At 56.8% G+C, this 16,833-nt stretch overlaps 2 protein-coding genes across 2 annotated transcripts; one reads left to right on the top strand and one right to left on the bottom strand.

Moving 5' to 3' along the window:
* Positions 1-35: 35 nt before the first annotated feature.
* EXOSC5 (exosome component 5) lies at positions 36-9,848 on the top strand. The gene is made up of 6 exons (XM_026482230.4): positions 36-323; positions 4,714-4,827; positions 5,313-5,434; positions 6,563-6,703; positions 7,817-7,906; positions 8,552-9,848. Exons 1-6 carry the CDS (start codon positions 176-178, stop codon positions 8,642-8,644), a joined length of 708 nt encoding a protein of 235 aa, XP_026338015.2. The 5' UTR covers positions 36-175; the 3' UTR covers positions 8,645-9,848.
* A 659-nt stretch (positions 9,849-10,507) lies between these two features.
* On the bottom strand, positions 10,508-14,729 carry TMEM91 (transmembrane protein 91). Its single transcript, XM_026482232.4, has 4 exons — positions 14,573-14,729; positions 13,438-13,676; positions 11,325-11,474; positions 10,508-10,817 (listed from the first exon to the last, which is right to left on the bottom strand). The coding sequence occupies exons 1-4, from the start codon at positions 14,583-14,585 to the stop codon at positions 10,659-10,661; spliced, it is 561 nt and encodes a 186-aa protein (XP_026338017.3). The 5' UTR covers positions 14,586-14,729; the 3' UTR covers positions 10,508-10,658.
* Positions 14,730-16,833: the final 2,104 nt, after the last annotated feature.

Below are 16,833 nucleotides of genomic sequence, written 5' to 3'. Positions count from 1 at the left end.
TGGACTTGCGAGGCGGGAGTGGGAGGGGCCAGATTGTTAGTAAACGCGGAGCCACGTGCGGGCGCGGGTCCTGGCGCCCCGGAGCGGCGCGTGCGCACTGCACTAGCAGCTTGTACGCAAGCGCGCGCTTTAGGGCGGAAGCTAGAGTCCCCGGTTGCACGTGGGCTCTGGGGCGATGGAGGGGGCGAAGCAGGCTGACGCCAAGATCCGCTCTGAGTCCGGAACAGAGTCCGGCCCACGGGGTCCGGCCTGCAGCCTCCGGCACTTTGCTTGTGAACAGAACCTGCTGTCCCGGCCTGATGGCTCTGCCTCTTTCCTGCAAGGTAAGAACTCAACCTACGTAAATACTGCCCTGGCCATGTTCGCCACGTTGTATTTGTTTTAGAAGGAGGTTACAGTGTACTATGCAAAGGAGTGCCAGTTGCAGATAAATAACCCTCCTGGCCTGCTGCAGTTCTTCTTGCCCGGGTGGGTACTACTGGACGTGCCAGAATAATGTATCTTTCCCTCCCGGCTACAAGGGAGACGGTATCGCCACCCCCTGGCTAATACTCAGGTGAGAGAGGGTTAGACCTCCTCATAAGACCAAATACTCCAGAACAGAGAAAAGCTTCTCACCAAAGTAAATATCTCTCTTGACTAGATTTGTCTCCCGCCTCCCCCACGCACACCCCGGGTCAGTACACGCCAGGCTGAGGCAAACCTGACCTGATTTATATGCATAAATACCCGTAGACTGGCAGAACCCACTACTGGCCTCATTACACTGTGGTATGTCTTTTACCCAAGTAAATACTCTTCAGATTGACAGTGATGTCCCCCTTCCTCCCCACCACTGGGGTAAATATCCCTTTGACTGTGATACCCATCTCCCCATATGAGACTCTCCCTAAGTTTGGGGCAGGTCTTACCTATTGGGTAAATACCCCCTTCCCCTAGCCAAATGCATCCCAAACTAGACTCAACTCCTTGACCCAGGTAAATATTCCTCTGGAGATAGGCCTGAGTATCACCCCCATAAATGCTTCAGTCTCCTCACTAGGGTCATTATCTTCTACCCAGGTACAAAACCTGTTTTCATTCGTTCCTTCATTGAACACATGTATTTGTGCTAAGCACTGTTCTGGGCACTGGCAATGTGTTGATAAAAAAGTATTTTAAATCCCTGACCTAACACTTTACATTCTAGTCGGGGAGACAGACCAAGGATAACTAAATAAAACATATAGGAAAATGCTGTGGAGAAAAATACAGTAGGGAAGGGGAATAGGGTGTGCCAGAGAGGGTTGCTATCTTAACAGGATGGTCAGGAAAGGCCTTGATGAGATGGTAACATTTGAATAAAGAGCTAAGGTAGGGGGGCAGACCCCGAGGATACCAGGAGGAAAAACCATACCTGGGGTGGAGAACAGGAGGGGCGAAGGCCCTGAGGCAAGGGCTTGCCTGGTATGTTTGAGGAATAGTCTGGAGGAATAGTCTGGAGACAGTGTGGCTGGAGCAGTGAGGATGCTGGAGAGCGCTAAGAAGGATGGCCTGCCATTTGAGGCCTAGTGAATGAGCTGGGGGCCACTGCTCCCAAGTTTTGCTCAGAGCGGTGACATGATCTGAATGTATTTTAACAGACTTTCTCTGGCTGTGGCGTTGATTTAGAGTTGTGGGGAGAAGGTGGTAGCTCAGACCAGAGTAGAAGCAGTGGAGATGGTGAGATTCGGGGTGTATATTGAAAGTAAAACTGACAAAATCTGCACATGGCTCAGTGTTAGGGTGTGAGAAGGAGAGGGGTAACACTGAGGTGTTACCGGAGAAGCTGAGGAGTTCAGTTTGGAACATTAGGTTGCAGGGCCTGGTAGGCATCACAGCAACCATACGGACAGGGCAGTAGGACATACGAGTCTGCAGTTCAGAAGAGAGACCCCATCCGGGCATATAATTTGGAATCCTCTGGCTATAGATGGTATTTCAAGCTATTGATTGGATGAAATCAAGAAAACGAGGGTAGATGGAAAAGAGAAGAGGTCGCAGGACTCAACCCTGGGTCCTCTAACCTGTGAGGAGCTAGGACAAGAGAGAAGAGCAGCCGGGAAGGTAGGAGGAAAACAAAGAGAGGCCACTGACCTGGGGCCCGGAGAAGTGTTGGAGATGGAAGGGCCCACCAGCCGCATCCGTCCTCCAGACCTGTGGCTGGACAGTCTAGGCGAATGTCATCATGACACTGGCAAGAGCTGCTCCGGTGAGCGGTGGGGTCGGGGCGGAGAAGAAGGCAGCAAGTTAGAGACATGTCTTTGGGAGCTTTGCTGTATGGGGATCAGAAATGTGGGGCAGGAGTTGAAGATGGATGTGGGTCCAGAGAGGAGAGAATTCGCGGAAGCCACGTCCCTGAGAAGGTGACAGGGAGGGTCTCCCTCGGTTCATGGGGACCACAGGCGGCTCATCCGGAGTAACAAGAATGAAGACCGCCCTGTGGACCTCGTCCTGTCAGTGTGGTTAAGTTCCCCTCGGAGGGTGGATTCTCCAGGAGCCGAGACGACCCCTCAGTTCTGCTGTGGCTCTTGCTCCCCAATGCAGGAGCTTCCCAGGCCCTCCCCGAGACTTCACTCTTCTGCATGATTCGCATGCCTGGAGTTTCTTCGACGTCAGAAATATCAAAGAGGGTAGCCCCTCCCCTGTTCTAAAACTCCCAAGCCCCAGGACCCCGTGCAGACCCCGGAAAGTGTGTTGTCATTCCCCACCCCCACCCCACCCCCGCTTCTGGCCTCGGCATCTCTGATGGGGTTTTTGAAAAGGCAGGGTCCCAGGATCCACCGCGCACCTGCCAAGGCTGGCCCCAGTCCATTTGTAACCACCGCGGAGATTCTGTGTGCAGCCCAGCCCGGTGTTTTGACGCTGTGCCCCGGCTCTGTGTCTCCCAGTGCAGATTGCGGGCCCAGCTGCATCTTGGAGTGACCCGTGGAGCTGGGGTGCTGCCAGTGCCGCGGCTGAGTTGGGATCTATGGGGGAGGGGGCTGGGCGTCAGGATCTTCTCAAGCTGCCCGGTGATTCCAGTGTGCAGGCAGGGCTGAGAACCACTGCTGTGTTCCGTAGTGGTTTTTCTGGTTTTTTTAATGGAATAGAGTAGGGGCGTTGGGCTGGCTCCATCCAAGGAGCATGTGACTCTTGATTCCAGGGTGGTGAGTTCGAGTGCCGTGTGGGGTGTGGAGGTCACTTAAAAATAAAATCTGAGGGGCGCCTGGGTGGCACAGCGGTTGAGCGTCTGCCTTCGGCTCAGGGCGTGATCCCGGCGTTGTGGGATCGAGCCCCACATCATGCTCCCCTGCTATGAGCCTGCTTCTCCCTCTCCCACTCCCCCTGCTTGTGTTTCCTCTCTCGCTGGCTGTCTCTATCTCTGTCGAATAAATAAATAAAATCTTTAAAAAATAAAATAAAATCTGAGAAGTATGGGGTGCCTGGGTGGCTCAGTCATTAAGCATCTGCCTTCGGCTCAGGGCGTGATCCCGGTGTTGTGGGATCGAGCCCCACGTCAGGCTCCTCCGCTATGAGCCTGCTTCTTCCTCTCCCACTCCCCCTGCTTGTGTTCCCTCTCTCGCTGGCTGCTCTCTCTGTCAAATAAATAAATAAAATCTTTAAAAAAAAATAAAATAAAATCTGAGAAGTAAATAAGTAAAAGCAAATTAACCGGAATAGAGTAGAGAGTATCAGAGTATGTCAAAGCAGCGATGGTAAGAGTTGTTTTGTGAGGCCCTTTGTTCTGTTTACACACACAGACATTTGCATGAGTTTGAAGTGGCGCCCAGGACATATATTTTTTTACTGGGAGTTGTGGTGAGAAAAGTTTGGAAGCCACTGGTGTAGTCCAGTCTCTTCATTTTGCAGATGGTAAAACTGAGGCCTGGAGAAGTGAGCACAATCAGCCAAGGTTACAGAGCCAGCGCGAGGCAGACAGGACTAGAAGACTGGCTGCCGCTTTTTTTCTTTTTTTTAAGATTTTATTTATTTGACACACAGAAAGAGAGCACAAGCGGGGGGAGCAGCAGGCAGAGGGAGAGGGAGAAGCAGACTCCCCGCTGAGCAAGGAGCCCAATGCGGGGCTCAATCCCAGGACCCCCGGATCATGACCTGAGCCAAAGGCAGATGCTTAACCGACTGAGCCACCCAGGTGCCCCAGAAGTCCGGCTTTGACTTCCCAGATCTTACCCCCCGCCAGCCCCCGTTCATGCCCACTCAGGACCACTCTGAGGTATTTCTCCCTATCTCAGGGGTCCTGACTACTGCAGAGTTGGGGGACGTGAGCCTGAGGGAAGAGAGCCAGGTTGGAGGAAGCTTTGGAAGGAGTTGAGATGCAGCTGGAGTAAGGGGGAGGAAGGTTAGCTCTCAGGAAGAACTTTCTGTTCAGAACAGCAATAGCTAAAGTCAGTCATGTGCTCGGCACAGGCCAGGCAGCGTCCGCAGTGTCTTATGTGGACTGCCTCACCTAATCCTCATGACACGATGAGGGAGGTGCCATTATCATCCCATTTCACAGTTGCGGAAGCATAGACAGACGGGAGGGAAGCAAATGCCCAGAGAAGCGCCGCCAGCAAATTGGTGCGCTGGACCGGGGGTGACGGGGGGAAGCCTGGCCGCCGGCTCGGTTCCCACACTCTTCAGGGCGCTGCACTGCCCCCCCCCCCCCCCGAAAGCAAGAGGTGCGTGAGGCCTCCCCTGCTGTCTCCCCAGGGGATACGTCGGTCCTGGCGGGCGTGTACGGGCCAGCCGAGGTGAAGGTCAGCAAGGAGATCTTCAACAAGGCCACCCTGGAGGTGATCCTGAGGCCGAAGATCGGGCTGCCTGGTACCTGGGCCCAGTAGGATCTCCAGCTTCTTCCTCACTGTTGTCCCCAGTGTCTCCTCCCCCCCGCCCCCCCAGCTCTTGGCGTCTCTCCCTCACCTTACTCTGTCCTCCCTCACTCCTCTTTCCTGGCTCCATCTCCCTTTCTTTCCACTAACCTGTTCTTCCACCCGTTTACTCACCCCCTGGGGCTGGGTTCACGGGGATGGGAGTGGGCAGCAGCAGGGAACAAGGGCACTCTGGGGTTTTCCTCCCCCAAGAGGCTCCTTTGCTGGATGCCGGAGGGGGCAGGGGTGAAGTCGGTATCGGTCAGGCCCTGCCTCCTGCCCACTGGGCATCCTCTGTCATCCATGCAGGGTCCTGTGCCAACCCTGGCGGAGACGGCAGGCCCTTTCCAGAGGGCCTGGGTGGGGCATATGGAGGAAGGTGAGCCAGGTGGAAGGGAAGAGCCTGACCACCCCACCCCACCCCACCCCTGATTTCCCCAGGCGTCTCGGAGAAGAGCCGGGAGCGGCTGATCAGGAACACCTGTGAAGCTGTGGTATTGGGAACGCTGCACCCCCGCACGTCCATCACTGTGGTGCTGCAGGTCATCAGTGATGCTGGCTCTGTATCCTTTCCCCTGGGCTGCCACCTCCAGGAAGTCTTCCAGAAGCTCCCTGATTGCCTGCCTTCTTCTGTTAGCCAGAAGGCCTCCAAACACTTGACAGGCACGCGCTTGTTGAAGAACAGCCAACGCAGCTTGAGCGCTTACTGCGCCTCGGGCGCTGTCCTGAGTGCCTGACACGTATTAACTCACTTAATTCTCACCGCACAACAGATAGGTGCCACTATAATCCCTGTGTTCCAAATGGGGAAACTAAGGCACAGCAAGGTCAATTCCTAACTAGTCATTGGCAGAGCTGGGATTTGAGCCCAAGCCACCTGCTCTCAGAGCCCAAGGCCCCTGGCAGATGGGTGTTGCGTTCCCATGTTTGAGGTGAGAAGCAGGCCCCAAGAGGGGACATCGCTTGCCCAGGGTCATACAGCTGGAAGGCAGCATTGGCAGAACTCCAGCCCAGGCCTGACTGCCTGCAAAGCCTGTGCCATTGACCTCCACTCTGACCGGGAGCAATGCGAGGGGAGTCCGGTCAACAGCCCGGCCTAGAAAGATCCCTGTGGTTCCGTGAGAGGTTGGGGCCGAGGACCAGAAATGGGCATCTCTGGAAGGCTTCAGGGAGCGGGAGACTGAAGGCCAGAGGGGAGGTCATGGAGGGGCAGTGGTAGAGCTGGGACTGACTGACACTAAAGCTGGACCCTTAGCCGCCGTGATGGGGCTGGGGGCAGTGACTGGAGGAAACTGAGGCAGGGCCGGCTCTCTGGCTTCAGGCCAGGCCCTGCCGCTTCCTACCCCATGTGATTGTGGGAGGTTTCTCCCCTCCCTGCCCTCAGTTTCCCTGAAGGTGCTTGGCACATGCTTCAGGACAAATATGCCAAGATTCGTTATGACCCCCGATTGAGGCTCAGAGAGAGTGAGGCAGGTGCTCAAGCTCTCACAGCTGAGAGGGGGCAGAGGCGGGTCAGGAGCCCAAGGCTGCTCAATCCCAGAACCACTGAGAAGCGCTATGCCCTACTGCCTCCCCGTGATCGGTGAGTGAAGTCGGCCACAAGCACCAGCGGGGTGGGTGGAGGTGTGCGCGCGCTCTGCGGGCCACCCCTGTAGTGGGAACGCTTCTTAACCCTGCCCTGTGGCACCCAGCTCCTAGCCTGTTGCCTGAACGCCGCCTGCATGGCACTGGTGGATGCAGGGGTGCCCATGCGGGCCCTCTTCTGTGGGGTCACCTGTGCTCTGAACTCCGACGGGACCCTCGTGCTGGATCCCACAGCCAAACAAGAAAAGGTAGGTTTGAAGGCCGGGGTGGTGAACGGCTGCGAGTAGACACTGCTCCTCGAGGCCTCACTTCCCCGAAGCACTGGGCTCCTGTTATGTTGGTCCCAGTTGGGCAAGCTCTGGTCTGTTCATCAGGGCAGGTGCTAGAACCCCAGCTCAGAGCCACTTAAGTTAAAAGGGAATGTAGGGACACATTCGCCATGAAACTCAGAACAGCGGTCCAGCTAGAGCCAGGGTCTCGAACACCGTAAGGATTTCCTCATCTGGCTTCTCAGTCTCTGCTGTCTTGTGCATGTTGGTTCTGTTCGGTTCCATTCTCTAGCCAGCATCTTGCCCGAGCCTGTGACCAGCCCCTAGAACCCCATGCTTTCCTCACCAGCCCAAGTTCACAGCGCCCAGGGCTCTGGTTATTCTGAGGTACTCGGCCAGTACTGTGATGGGCACGTTCTGTCAGGAAAGCCGAACCCACCTGACATATTTCAGACTGGGAACATACTGCAGGAAACGGGTCACGATCGTGTTGGAGGAGCCGAAGGAGCAAACAGGAGGAAGGGCGATAACCCAGAGACCAGCAAGTTGTTGGAAGACTGTCGGTTCTGGGCGCACATGAAGCGTCCTCGCTTGGCCCTGGCAGCCGGAGTCCGGAGCCCCCACCCCCACCCCCCCAGCCTCCACGGCTCTGTGGAACCTGCCACAGCCCCTGTTTCTGTAAGAGTGAGGACGGGATGCAGCCCTCCCTCCTTCGGCCTCTCCCCCAGCTTACCGGGGACACCTAACTGGCTGGGGAGTCTGGCACATAGTTTGCCAGCTTCCAGCCCTGGTGGGACAGGGCCGGGAAGGGGAGAGAGGGGCCGAGAGGTGCCAGCTGATGACTGGCTGTGCGGCCGCCCCTACAGGCAGGAATACTGTGCCCAGAAGCCCCTGTTGGAACCATGTGGGTGGCGTTCCACAGAAGGAAAGGCCAAGAGCATTGCCCAGGGAAGCAGGGGCGGTGCGGAGACAAAACACCTACACTTGATAACGCTTGGGGGAATGGGCTGGGAGAGGGGCAGGTCCCCTCTTTGGGACCAGCTGAGACTCTGCCCGAGGGAAGAGTCCAAGTGTCCTACCCCTCATCTCTAGGAGGCCCGGGCCATCCTGACCTTTGCGCTCGACAGCGTGGAACGGAAGCTGCTGATGTCCACCACCAAGGGGCTCTACTCTGATGCTGAGGTACCCGTGTGGAGATGGGGTGAAGGCCAGGTCCCTCCCTCCAGGACATGAGGTCTTGTTGGGACTCTGTGAGGTTGAAGGAGAGCCCCTTCCCTGTGTCCCTGCTGTATGTAGAAGGCATCTTCCGACATAGTAGGCACAGAAACCCATGTGGGGGTTTTAAAGGGAAGCCCCAGCCCCAGAGCAGAGGAGGAGATAGCTCAGGTTGCCATCGTGAGGTGAGGCACCTCCAGCTCACTCCCGGAGTCCCGGCGCTCTGGTCTCCGAGGGCACTTCGGACCTGGACATCCTGTGAGCCCAGGAATGTGTGGTGCTCAAGGTCCGCGGTCCCAGATGCTACGGCTGTGCCAGGTTGAGACCTCTTCCAGGGGTCAGGATGCCTGATCCCACCTGTCCACGCTTCTGGAGCTGCTGGAATCAGACCCCCAAAGCCCTCCCCTTTTTCTGTGTCCCCCCTCTAAGAAAGAGCCCACGGAGTGGGGAAGAAAGGCCCCTGGGATACTCCCCTGGCCACCTGCCCCACTGCAGGGGAGGCAGGAGGTCTGGGGGCCCCGGGAACCATCCGGGGTTGGGGCAAGCCATGGGGTCAGCCGGGCGGGGTGGGAGCAGGGAGGCCCGGGCCCCACCAGCTCTCTCCGCCGCCAGCTCCAGCAGTGCCTGGCCGCGGCCCAGGCTGCCTCGCAACACGTCTTCCGCTTCTACCGGGAATCGCTGCAGAGGCGTTACTCCAAGAGCTGAGACAAGCCGGGGCAGGGCGCCCCTCCCGCCGCAGCCACCACCCTCTACCTCTGTGGAAAATAAACCAGCAGCCGGCCTCGCCTCTCAGTCCCTGTGCGCCCGGATGAGTTTGCGGGCCCACCCTGCCCCCCCCAGGAAAGCATTTCCAACCTGGGCAACCCCTCCCTTCCCCGCCTGCCAGCCTGACAGATACCTGCGGGGCAACTGTGTGCAGGCCCTGCGAGGCGAGCCTCCGCCTCCGGGGTGAATGATGACCCCCAAGTCCCAGGTTCAAGGAGCAGTGGGGTGAGGGGCAAAGAAAATCGGTGTTTGTCAGGGGGTGGTAAATGCTCTGAAGAAAGCAAAAAGCAGGAAAGAGGGGTTTAGGGAGGGCGAATTTAATACATTAGTCAGGGATGACTTGGCGGGGGCAGGGGGTGCATCCAAGGGAGGCCTGGGAGAAGGCCTGCGGGGGGGGGGGGGGGTGGAGGACCAGCAAGGCTTCCATGTGGCTCTGGTGTTGGCTGGAGCTGAGTGAGATGGGTCAGGGAGGGAACGGGCACAGGGGTGAGGCCTTGTGGGTCTTGGCATTCCGGTCTTAACCTGAAGAAACAGGCTCAGAAGCCAGGGAGCTGCCAGATGTCACCAGCTAGTCCGTGATGGAGCAGGGGTTCCACTCAGGAGTCCAGCCCCAGAGCCTGTCACTGCTCAGACAAGCCGGGGATACACCAGCGCTGTCCCGACTGCTGTTCCCCATCTGTGACCGGAAGTGGCCGAGGCCCACTGTTTCTCACGGGGTGGTAGCACCCTCCTAGGGTGTATGGAAATATGGGGGGTTAGTTGCCATTTGACCGCTGGGTCCCCCACCCCCATATTTAGTGGGCAGGAGCCAAGAACATGACAGCATCCCACGAGAAGTAATTGTCCCACAGCTGGGCCACATGGTCGCCAGATTCTGTGGGGCACGGACATTTGGGGGTTTACAGTGAAAATTATATGTCTGCCGGGCCCTCTGCTGCGTGCTTCACATGCTGGAACTAGTTCACACAGTTCCCACAATTGCCCCTTGGAGCCTGTGTCATTTTCGTCCCCAGTAACCAAGAAGAAAAAGCATCAAATTCTTCAGCTGGAAATCCTGCTCCGTGAGACTCAGGAGAACTCCAAATGGAAAAGTGTTTTCTAGTAAGATCCACTGGAATGGCATTAAACAGAAAATGAAACTGCCTGTTATGTTGTTACTTGGTCATGTCTCAGGCCCACTCCGTGACCACTCCTGTGCCTCTGGGAGCAGTCGGGGACTGCGGGGGGTTTAGCGCCCTAGTGCGTTAAGGCTCCAGCCCTCCTGGTCTCTGGCCATGTGATTTCCCATGGGGTGCCTCAGCACCTGGGGCCACCTTTCCCCCCAGAAACCTGTACAGAGTGAGGCCAACAGGAAAGGAGGGCCAAGAGATGGAGAGACCAGACCATTCACTTCATTTGAGCCTGAGTCCAGTTTCTGCCACTTGGCTGTGGGAAGAGCTCAAAGGGATACTGCCCTTTACAGGTGTGACCCATTGGGTCCACCCCAGAGCTCCCAGGGGTGGGGAAGGTCCCATTTTGCAGAAGGGAAACTGTGGCTCAAAGAGAAGTCACTTGGGCCAAGGTGGCACAGCTGAGGACGAGTAAACCCTTGGAATCCGGCTTGCTCTCATTCTCTACAGACCATGGTGCTGCGAGAACAGTCTGCAATTTGGGAACCCTCTGCCCCTCGGATTCCCCCTTCTCCAGTTCCAAGGTCTCCGGGGACAGCCTGTCGTCACCCTGGTCTGTCCCTTCCTGGTCTCAGCGCCCCGAGCTCCCTCCCTTGCCCCCCCCCCCCATACATACACACACACAGAGGTTTGGCTGCGGAGTGTCTGGAGTTTAATCTCACGCCGCGGCGGCCAGGAAGGAGGGGCTTAACGCTGCCGCCGCCTCATCCACCCGGATTCTCCACGTTGCCCGCCGATGCGCCCGGCTCCCGGCCCCTGATTCACAGTGGGGGCCGCAGGGGCCACTAGGGCGGCTCTCGGGAGGCCAGGTAGGCGGCCAGGGTCACCAGGGCGGCCGCATATGTGCACACGCCCAGCCCGACGGCGAGGACCCCCAGCAGGAAGGCGCGGCGGGAGGCAGCCCCTGCCCCCTGGACGTCCCCCTTGGCCCAAGCCTTGTTGGTCTGTGGAGGCGTTGGGCAGCAGTGACTCAGGCATCCCGCATCCCACCCCGCCGCCCGCAGCCCCAGACCCTTCCCCTGGACCCGCCCACACCGGCACACCCACGGGCTCATTCAGAGATTCCAAAAACAGGGAGCAGCTACTGTGGGTCGGGCCCAGCTGGGCACAGGGGAGCCCAGGTGGCTAATAAAAATAGAACCCCTGTTCCAACTCATTTGAGCCTCACGATGACCCAGAAGTTGGAATTATTCCCGTTTTACAGATGAGGAAAATGAGGCACAGGGAGGTTAAGCGGCTTGCCCAAAAATCTTAACGGAGTGTGCCAGACCTAGGATTTGACCACCACTCTGGGCTTTCACTCTGAAACACTCGTTTTACCTTTCCATGTTTCTATGCAGATCCTTCTCTCCACCTTTGTTCCCCCCACCCCACGCATAGCACCTCTGTCCTGTTCTGAATGTGCTTTTCTCTTATACCCAGCCCCCTCCCAGCCCCACCCACAGACTGACCTTCTGGGCCAGGCAGAAGGCAGCGATGCCCACAGGCCAGAAGCAGCATAGCATGGAGAAGACAGCCAAGCCGAGGTGGTCGTGGGGTAGGAGCGGGGAGAGAAGGCTGCCCCCGTCCCAGTCTGAGTCGCTGTCACTGGATGACGCATCCTGTGGGTAGGAAAGGGCCTGAGTGGGCTTCTCCACCCACCTTCCCCAGAACCCCCAAAGACCAATACCAGGGCCTCCCCAGAAACACCAAAAAGAGGAAAATGTTCCAGGAGATAGGCTCTTAACTTTCTACAGCCTGGATCTCCTTGAGGAGAAACTGTGTATCCTCTCTCCAAAGAAGAACGCCATCCACGCCCAAAGTTTTGTGTTCAGTGTCGAAGACTTCACAGGTCTCACCGTGGTTACTACAACTTCAGAGTTAGAAGTGGAGGCAGACATCAGTGGGGACAGGAACCGGCAAAAAGTTGGAAATCAAGAGAGACAGCTCTGGTAGCCTAAGTTACTAGGACAAAACTGCCAGCTAAAAACTATAAATTCTAGATTTAAAGAAAATTTTTTGTTTAATCTTGCATCAAATAGCTCACAAGATTTCAAGCAATTCTTATAAGGCCCAAACTGCAATTAAAATCCAAGTTAGCGGAGAGGTCAAACAAACAGAGAAGGCCTCTTTTGCCCTGCAGCCAATTACCAATCCCAGAAAAATAACCTCTCAATCCAACCGTGAACTAGATGAAAAGTGATCTCTAACCACCAGTAGTGGCCCCGGGCAGCTGGCAGAAGCAAACCAAATCCTCTCTGGAGAAAGGTACGTACCTTCAGTCTAGGCCCCAAAAATAATTTTTCCTAAAAATAGTTTTTCAACTGTGATGACCAGCATACAGTCCAAAGATAACCAGGCACACAAAAAACCCTAAATTGCAAAAATAATAAGGCCCTCCCCTCAAAATCTTCAAAGAATGGGATTATCAGACTCATAACGATGTCCCAGTGACCCTAACCGCCACACTGTGGCAGACCGTGTTTCCAAAAATGGCCACAGCCGTCTCTCATCCCACATGCTCCTCTTAGAGTGTGACTGACACTCTTCCCACCAAGGGGTGAGGTCTGTGTCCCCTCGCCTTGAGTCTGGGCAGGCTGTGACTCACTCATAATTGGTAGAATGTGGTGGAAGTAATGCCGCATGGCTTCCGAGCATAAGCCAGAAAAGGTGAGGCAGTTTCTGCCTTGCCGAAGCTCTCGTGCTGGAGGCCAGAGGCACAGAAAGACGCGGAGTGTGTGGAGGCTGCCATGTTGTGAGGAGGCCCAACCCAGCCCACAAGGGGAGCCTCCTGCAGAAGCCCCAAGACTAGGTTAAGAGAGAGATACCCCCCCCCAGCCCCCAGCTCCTTCAGCCCCAGCCTGTTTCAGCTCCAGACGCCGGCTGACCGCAACCTCATGAAAGACCCTGAGGGATAACCACCCAACCCGGGCCCTCCCAGATTCCCGACCCGTGGAAACCATGAGCCATAATGATTGTTGCTGTTTTAAGCCACTAAATTTTGGGGGGATTTCTTATGCAGGAATAGTAACTGGAAAACCATGTAAGAAATAAAAAACGAGGCGGGGGAGTTTGGCTGGCTCGGTCAGTAGAACGTGCAACTCTTGATCTCGGGGTCATGAGTTTAAGACCCCATGCTGGGTGCAGAGATTACTTAAAATCTTTTTTGAAAATAATAAATACGAGACAAGCTTCACAGCGTATACAAGGAATAAGAAATTATACAAATTAACACACTGATTTGAAAAAAAGAGACCAGGACCGACACAGAGAGAGAGAGAGAGAGAGAGAGAGAGATGGAAAGACAGAGAACAGGGGAGCCAGAAATCAGAGGGAAGACAGAGCCAAAGATGCAGGAAGAAAGATGAGTGACAAATCTAGAGAGAAAAAGATGAAGAAACCAGGGGAAGCATAGAACACGCAAAACCACAACTGTACGTCTAGGAAGCCCCCTCACATTTGGGAAGTGAGACTCCAGGCTGATGGTAGATACCCCAGCCTCCAACCTACCCGGGGTTGGCCACAGCCCAGTTCGTTCGCCTCCAGCTCCCTCCCCCTGCTCCCACTAAGGCCTGCTGCCCCTACCTCCAGGTCAGGGGGCACTGGCTCCCCAAGACGAGCGCTCACAGAAGGAAGAGGCGGTGGTAGGAACTGCCAACCCCCCAGGGACTCCGCGAAGGCTGTCTCTCGAAAAGGAGGCCCCAGCTGGGGTTCCCCAGGCTTCTGGATGGGGGGCCCACAGCCCACACCTGCCAGCAGAGGCTGCTGGAGCTCTCGGAGACTGGGGCTGTCCATGGCTGGGGAGGGGCTCCCGGAGGGGTTTCCTGGAGGTAGAGGAAAGAAAAAAAGACAAGTTGTCGAAGTCTCACCATCTTTCCCCTAACCCCTGACTCTGGAGAGATTCCTGGCAGAGACTAGTTAGTTCATTGACCCTCAGACTCGGAGAGAGACTGAAACTGAGGCCCACAGGATAAAGGAGGCTGGACCAAGTTGGGAAGAGAATTTCAGGGAGTCTAGACATTCAATTCTGGGATTCTGTCTCCTCAGGCAAAAACCACATACCTGTTGCACACTTATTCCAAACCATGCCTTGCACCCTTACTTGCCCCATGAACTACACATGCACCCTGAATACCCAAGTCTCCTGCCACACATACTCATCCAGGCAAGCCCAGCCCCGACCTCCTCGCATACTTGCCCTGAACAACATCAGTTCCCATTAAATACCCCTCTGGAGCCCCCAAACTTCTCACACACTCATCCCAAATGACCCCTTGCATACTCCTAATCCCCCCAGCATCAGATCCCCTATCTGCACAGGCTTCCCATGCATGCACCCCAGACACTCTTTCTTGTTCTCATCACTTGCTTCCCTTGCACACCTGCCCCAAACGCCCGGTCCACACATCCCTCCCCTACCCCACTCACATCCACGGAGCTACACAATTGCCAGCACACCCACCAGCTCCCCCACGCCTCCTGTTTTACCAGAATCCACCTTTGCACCATTCCCCCATAACAGCCCCAGCCCACCACACTCATTACACAGTCAACCGCAAGAAATATTGCCACCCCACGATCCCCCCCGGGGCCTCCCAAGCCTCCCGCCCTCATTCCAAACCTGGCTGGAGCTGATTTCCTCACCAAGGGTTGGCCTCCCCATCCCCAACACTAGGACCCGGCGGAGGGGCCATGACGCCCACCTGTGCCCCTCACTCACCGCCCACGGCCATATGTCGGGACCTCCTGGGCCCCTGCACCGGCACTCGCCCCGACTCTGCGGCCCGCAGGTGACACGCAACTCAGGGAGCCCCGTGCTCCCGGGGACCCCAGGCCTGGGGGCGCGGGGTCTGCGCGCTGCGCTGGGCTCCCCTCTCGGCGCCCCAGGCCCGCAGCGCGCGGGGGCGGGGATGGGGGCGGGGCGGCGGGCTGCCGGCTCCGCCCTCCGCCGCGGCCCGGGAGGGGGCCTTGAAGGCCGACGTCAGCGCCCAGCGCTGAAACCCTGCCACCCCAGGTGTGCGGGCGCCAGCGGGGGGGCTCCGAGGACTGCGGACCCTGGCCCTCCCCCCCCGCCGAGCCCAGGCCCAAGCGCTGCAGGGCGGAGGAGGGAGCGCCCCTGATTCTCCTGGGCCTTCCTGGCTCGGCCCCGCCTCCACCCCGCCACTCTCCTCACCCAATACTAATAACAGCAACGGCGGCCAACTGTGTGCAGTGCTCTTAGTGCTGTGCATGGGCACGCACACGTTTATTCCTCAGCACGACCGAAGAGGAACCGTCATGTACCGTCCTGTGGTACGCAGGAGGGAACAGGTGCAGAGAGGCCGGGGACTCGCCAGGGCGCAGGCCGCCGGGTCACTGGGCGCGGGCTAAGCCCGGACCCCTGGCCCTTGCCATAGACGCTTTACAGCCATCATCGCATTGATTGTCCTCTGCGGCTCTCTGCCTCTGTCTTACAGATAAAGAAACTGAGGTTCAGACGCCTGTGCTCTCTTGGCCGAGGTACACAACCGGCGCTAAGCCAGGCAGATGGCAACCCCGGGCTGTATTCGTTGCTGTTCCCCGCCGAGGGAAGGAGAGGACGCTGGGGGGGGGGGGGCGGAGGGAGGGATGATCCTCCAGGGAAAGGAGGCCCAGGAGGGATGGGGTGATGTGCTGATTATCAGGTGGTGCAAGTGGTGGTCATGAGTCAGTGTTTGGACCCACACAGGCCCGACTGGCATTCCAGGCTCTTCAAGGCACTGCTGTGTGACCTCTGGATGACGGCAGCACCTCTCTGAACCCTAATTCTTTCACCTGTGAAATGGGCTACACACTCCCTGCTTCTTGGATGTAGATGCGATCGCATACATAAAGCGCTCACATCAGGTGTGATCACCAGTGTCCCACACTTCCCCAAAGCCTGGCTATGCAGGCACTCTGAGTCTGTTTGCTGATGTTTATATCATTATTCACTGCTGGCTCCGTCAGTCTGAATAAGGGACCCTCCTCACCCTCTCCCTCACGGAGCCCACCCGGCTTGCACCGGCTTCTCTTTCCCAGAGGCCCTCCATCTCACCCATCCCAGTCAGCCAAACTAGAGGATTCCCCTCCTGATGTGGGGCTGGCCAGAGTTCCCTCGCTCCAGGGCTCCAGGGCTCCAGGGCTCTGTGCCAAGAGTCCAGACGCTGGAGTTGGCACGGGCCCCACTCCCGGGGAGAGCAGATGGTGTCTGGAAGTGCACTTGGCTCAGCCAGAGTTTCTGGCAGACGACAGGCGGGGAGACCCACCGGAGGGTAGACGAGAGGGACCTGGAGCGGGGCTGTTTAAAGTGGGAGAGATAACCTGTCACTAGCTCCTTCACCAGGCTCTGGTTGTGTTTTCATGCAGCTTATCACTACAAAACATAGTCTATATTTCTGTTTGGAGTTTGAATTCTCCCCTCTTCAGTATCAGGTTCCAGACAGCTGGGATTTGATCTGCTCGCTTCTCTTCACCGCTGTGCCTCAGGGCCTAGAACAGTGCCTGGCACAAAGTAGCCCTTCAATACGAATTTGTAGGAAACTGGGGGGGTTGTGAATTCCCACCAGCCTCGGTTTTCCACCAAATCTTGGAGCACTTTCTACTATCGCTCAGCATATCTTATGACCCAGAAATTTCACTCCAACCAGATGCGAATATATGTCCAGCAGAAGGCAAATCTGCATTTAGGGCTGGGTAAGTAAGTGGTAGCATCTTCACACAAAGGAGACTATATAGCAGAGAAAAGGAAAGGTCTACAGCCACATGGAACAGTGTGGATGAGTTTGCTGAGCAAAAGACGGAAGACACGGGGCGCCTGGGTGGCTCAGTCGTTGAACGTCTGCCTTCAGCTCAGGGCATGATCTCAGGGTCCTGGGGTCGAGCCCCACATCAGGCTCCTCCACTGGGAACCTGCTTCTTCCTCTCCCACTCCCCCTGCTTGTGCTCCCTCTCTCGCTGGCTGTCTCTCTCTCTGTCAAATAA

This window comes from Ursus arctos, unplaced genomic scaffold, assembly GCF_023065955.2.
Source record: "Ursus arctos isolate Adak ecotype North America unplaced genomic scaffold, UrsArc2.0 scaffold_19, whole genome shotgun sequence".
NCBI classification, from domain to species: Eukaryota; Metazoa; Chordata; class Mammalia; order Carnivora; family Ursidae; genus Ursus; species Ursus arctos.
This window is presented reverse-complemented; position numbering and strand designations above follow the sequence as displayed.

Excerpts from the sequence above, each read along its gene's own strand:
- EXOSC5 (XM_026482230.4), top strand. The coding sequence starts at position 176 with ATGGAGGGGGCGAAGCAGGCTGACGCCAAGATCCGCTCTGAGTCCGGA. Across the intron at positions 5,435-6,562 it reads TCATCAGTGATGCTGGCTCT|CTCCTAGCCTGTTGCCTGAA; the intron begins GTATCCTTTCCC and ends TGTGGCACCCAG. Across the intron at positions 6,704-7,816 it reads CCACAGCCAAACAAGAAAAG|GAGGCCCGGGCCATCCTGAC; the intron begins GTAGGTTTGAAG and ends CCTCATCTCTAG.
- TMEM91 (XM_026482232.4), bottom strand. Across the intron at positions 11,475-13,437 it reads CAGTGCCCCCTGACCTGGAG|GATGCGTCATCCAGTGACAG; the intron begins GTAGGGGCAGCA and ends TCCTACCCACAG. Across the intron at positions 10,818-11,324 it reads CCTTCTGCCTGGCCCAGAAG|ACCAACAAGGCTTGGGCCAA; the intron begins GTCAGTCTGTGG and ends ACGCCTCCACAG.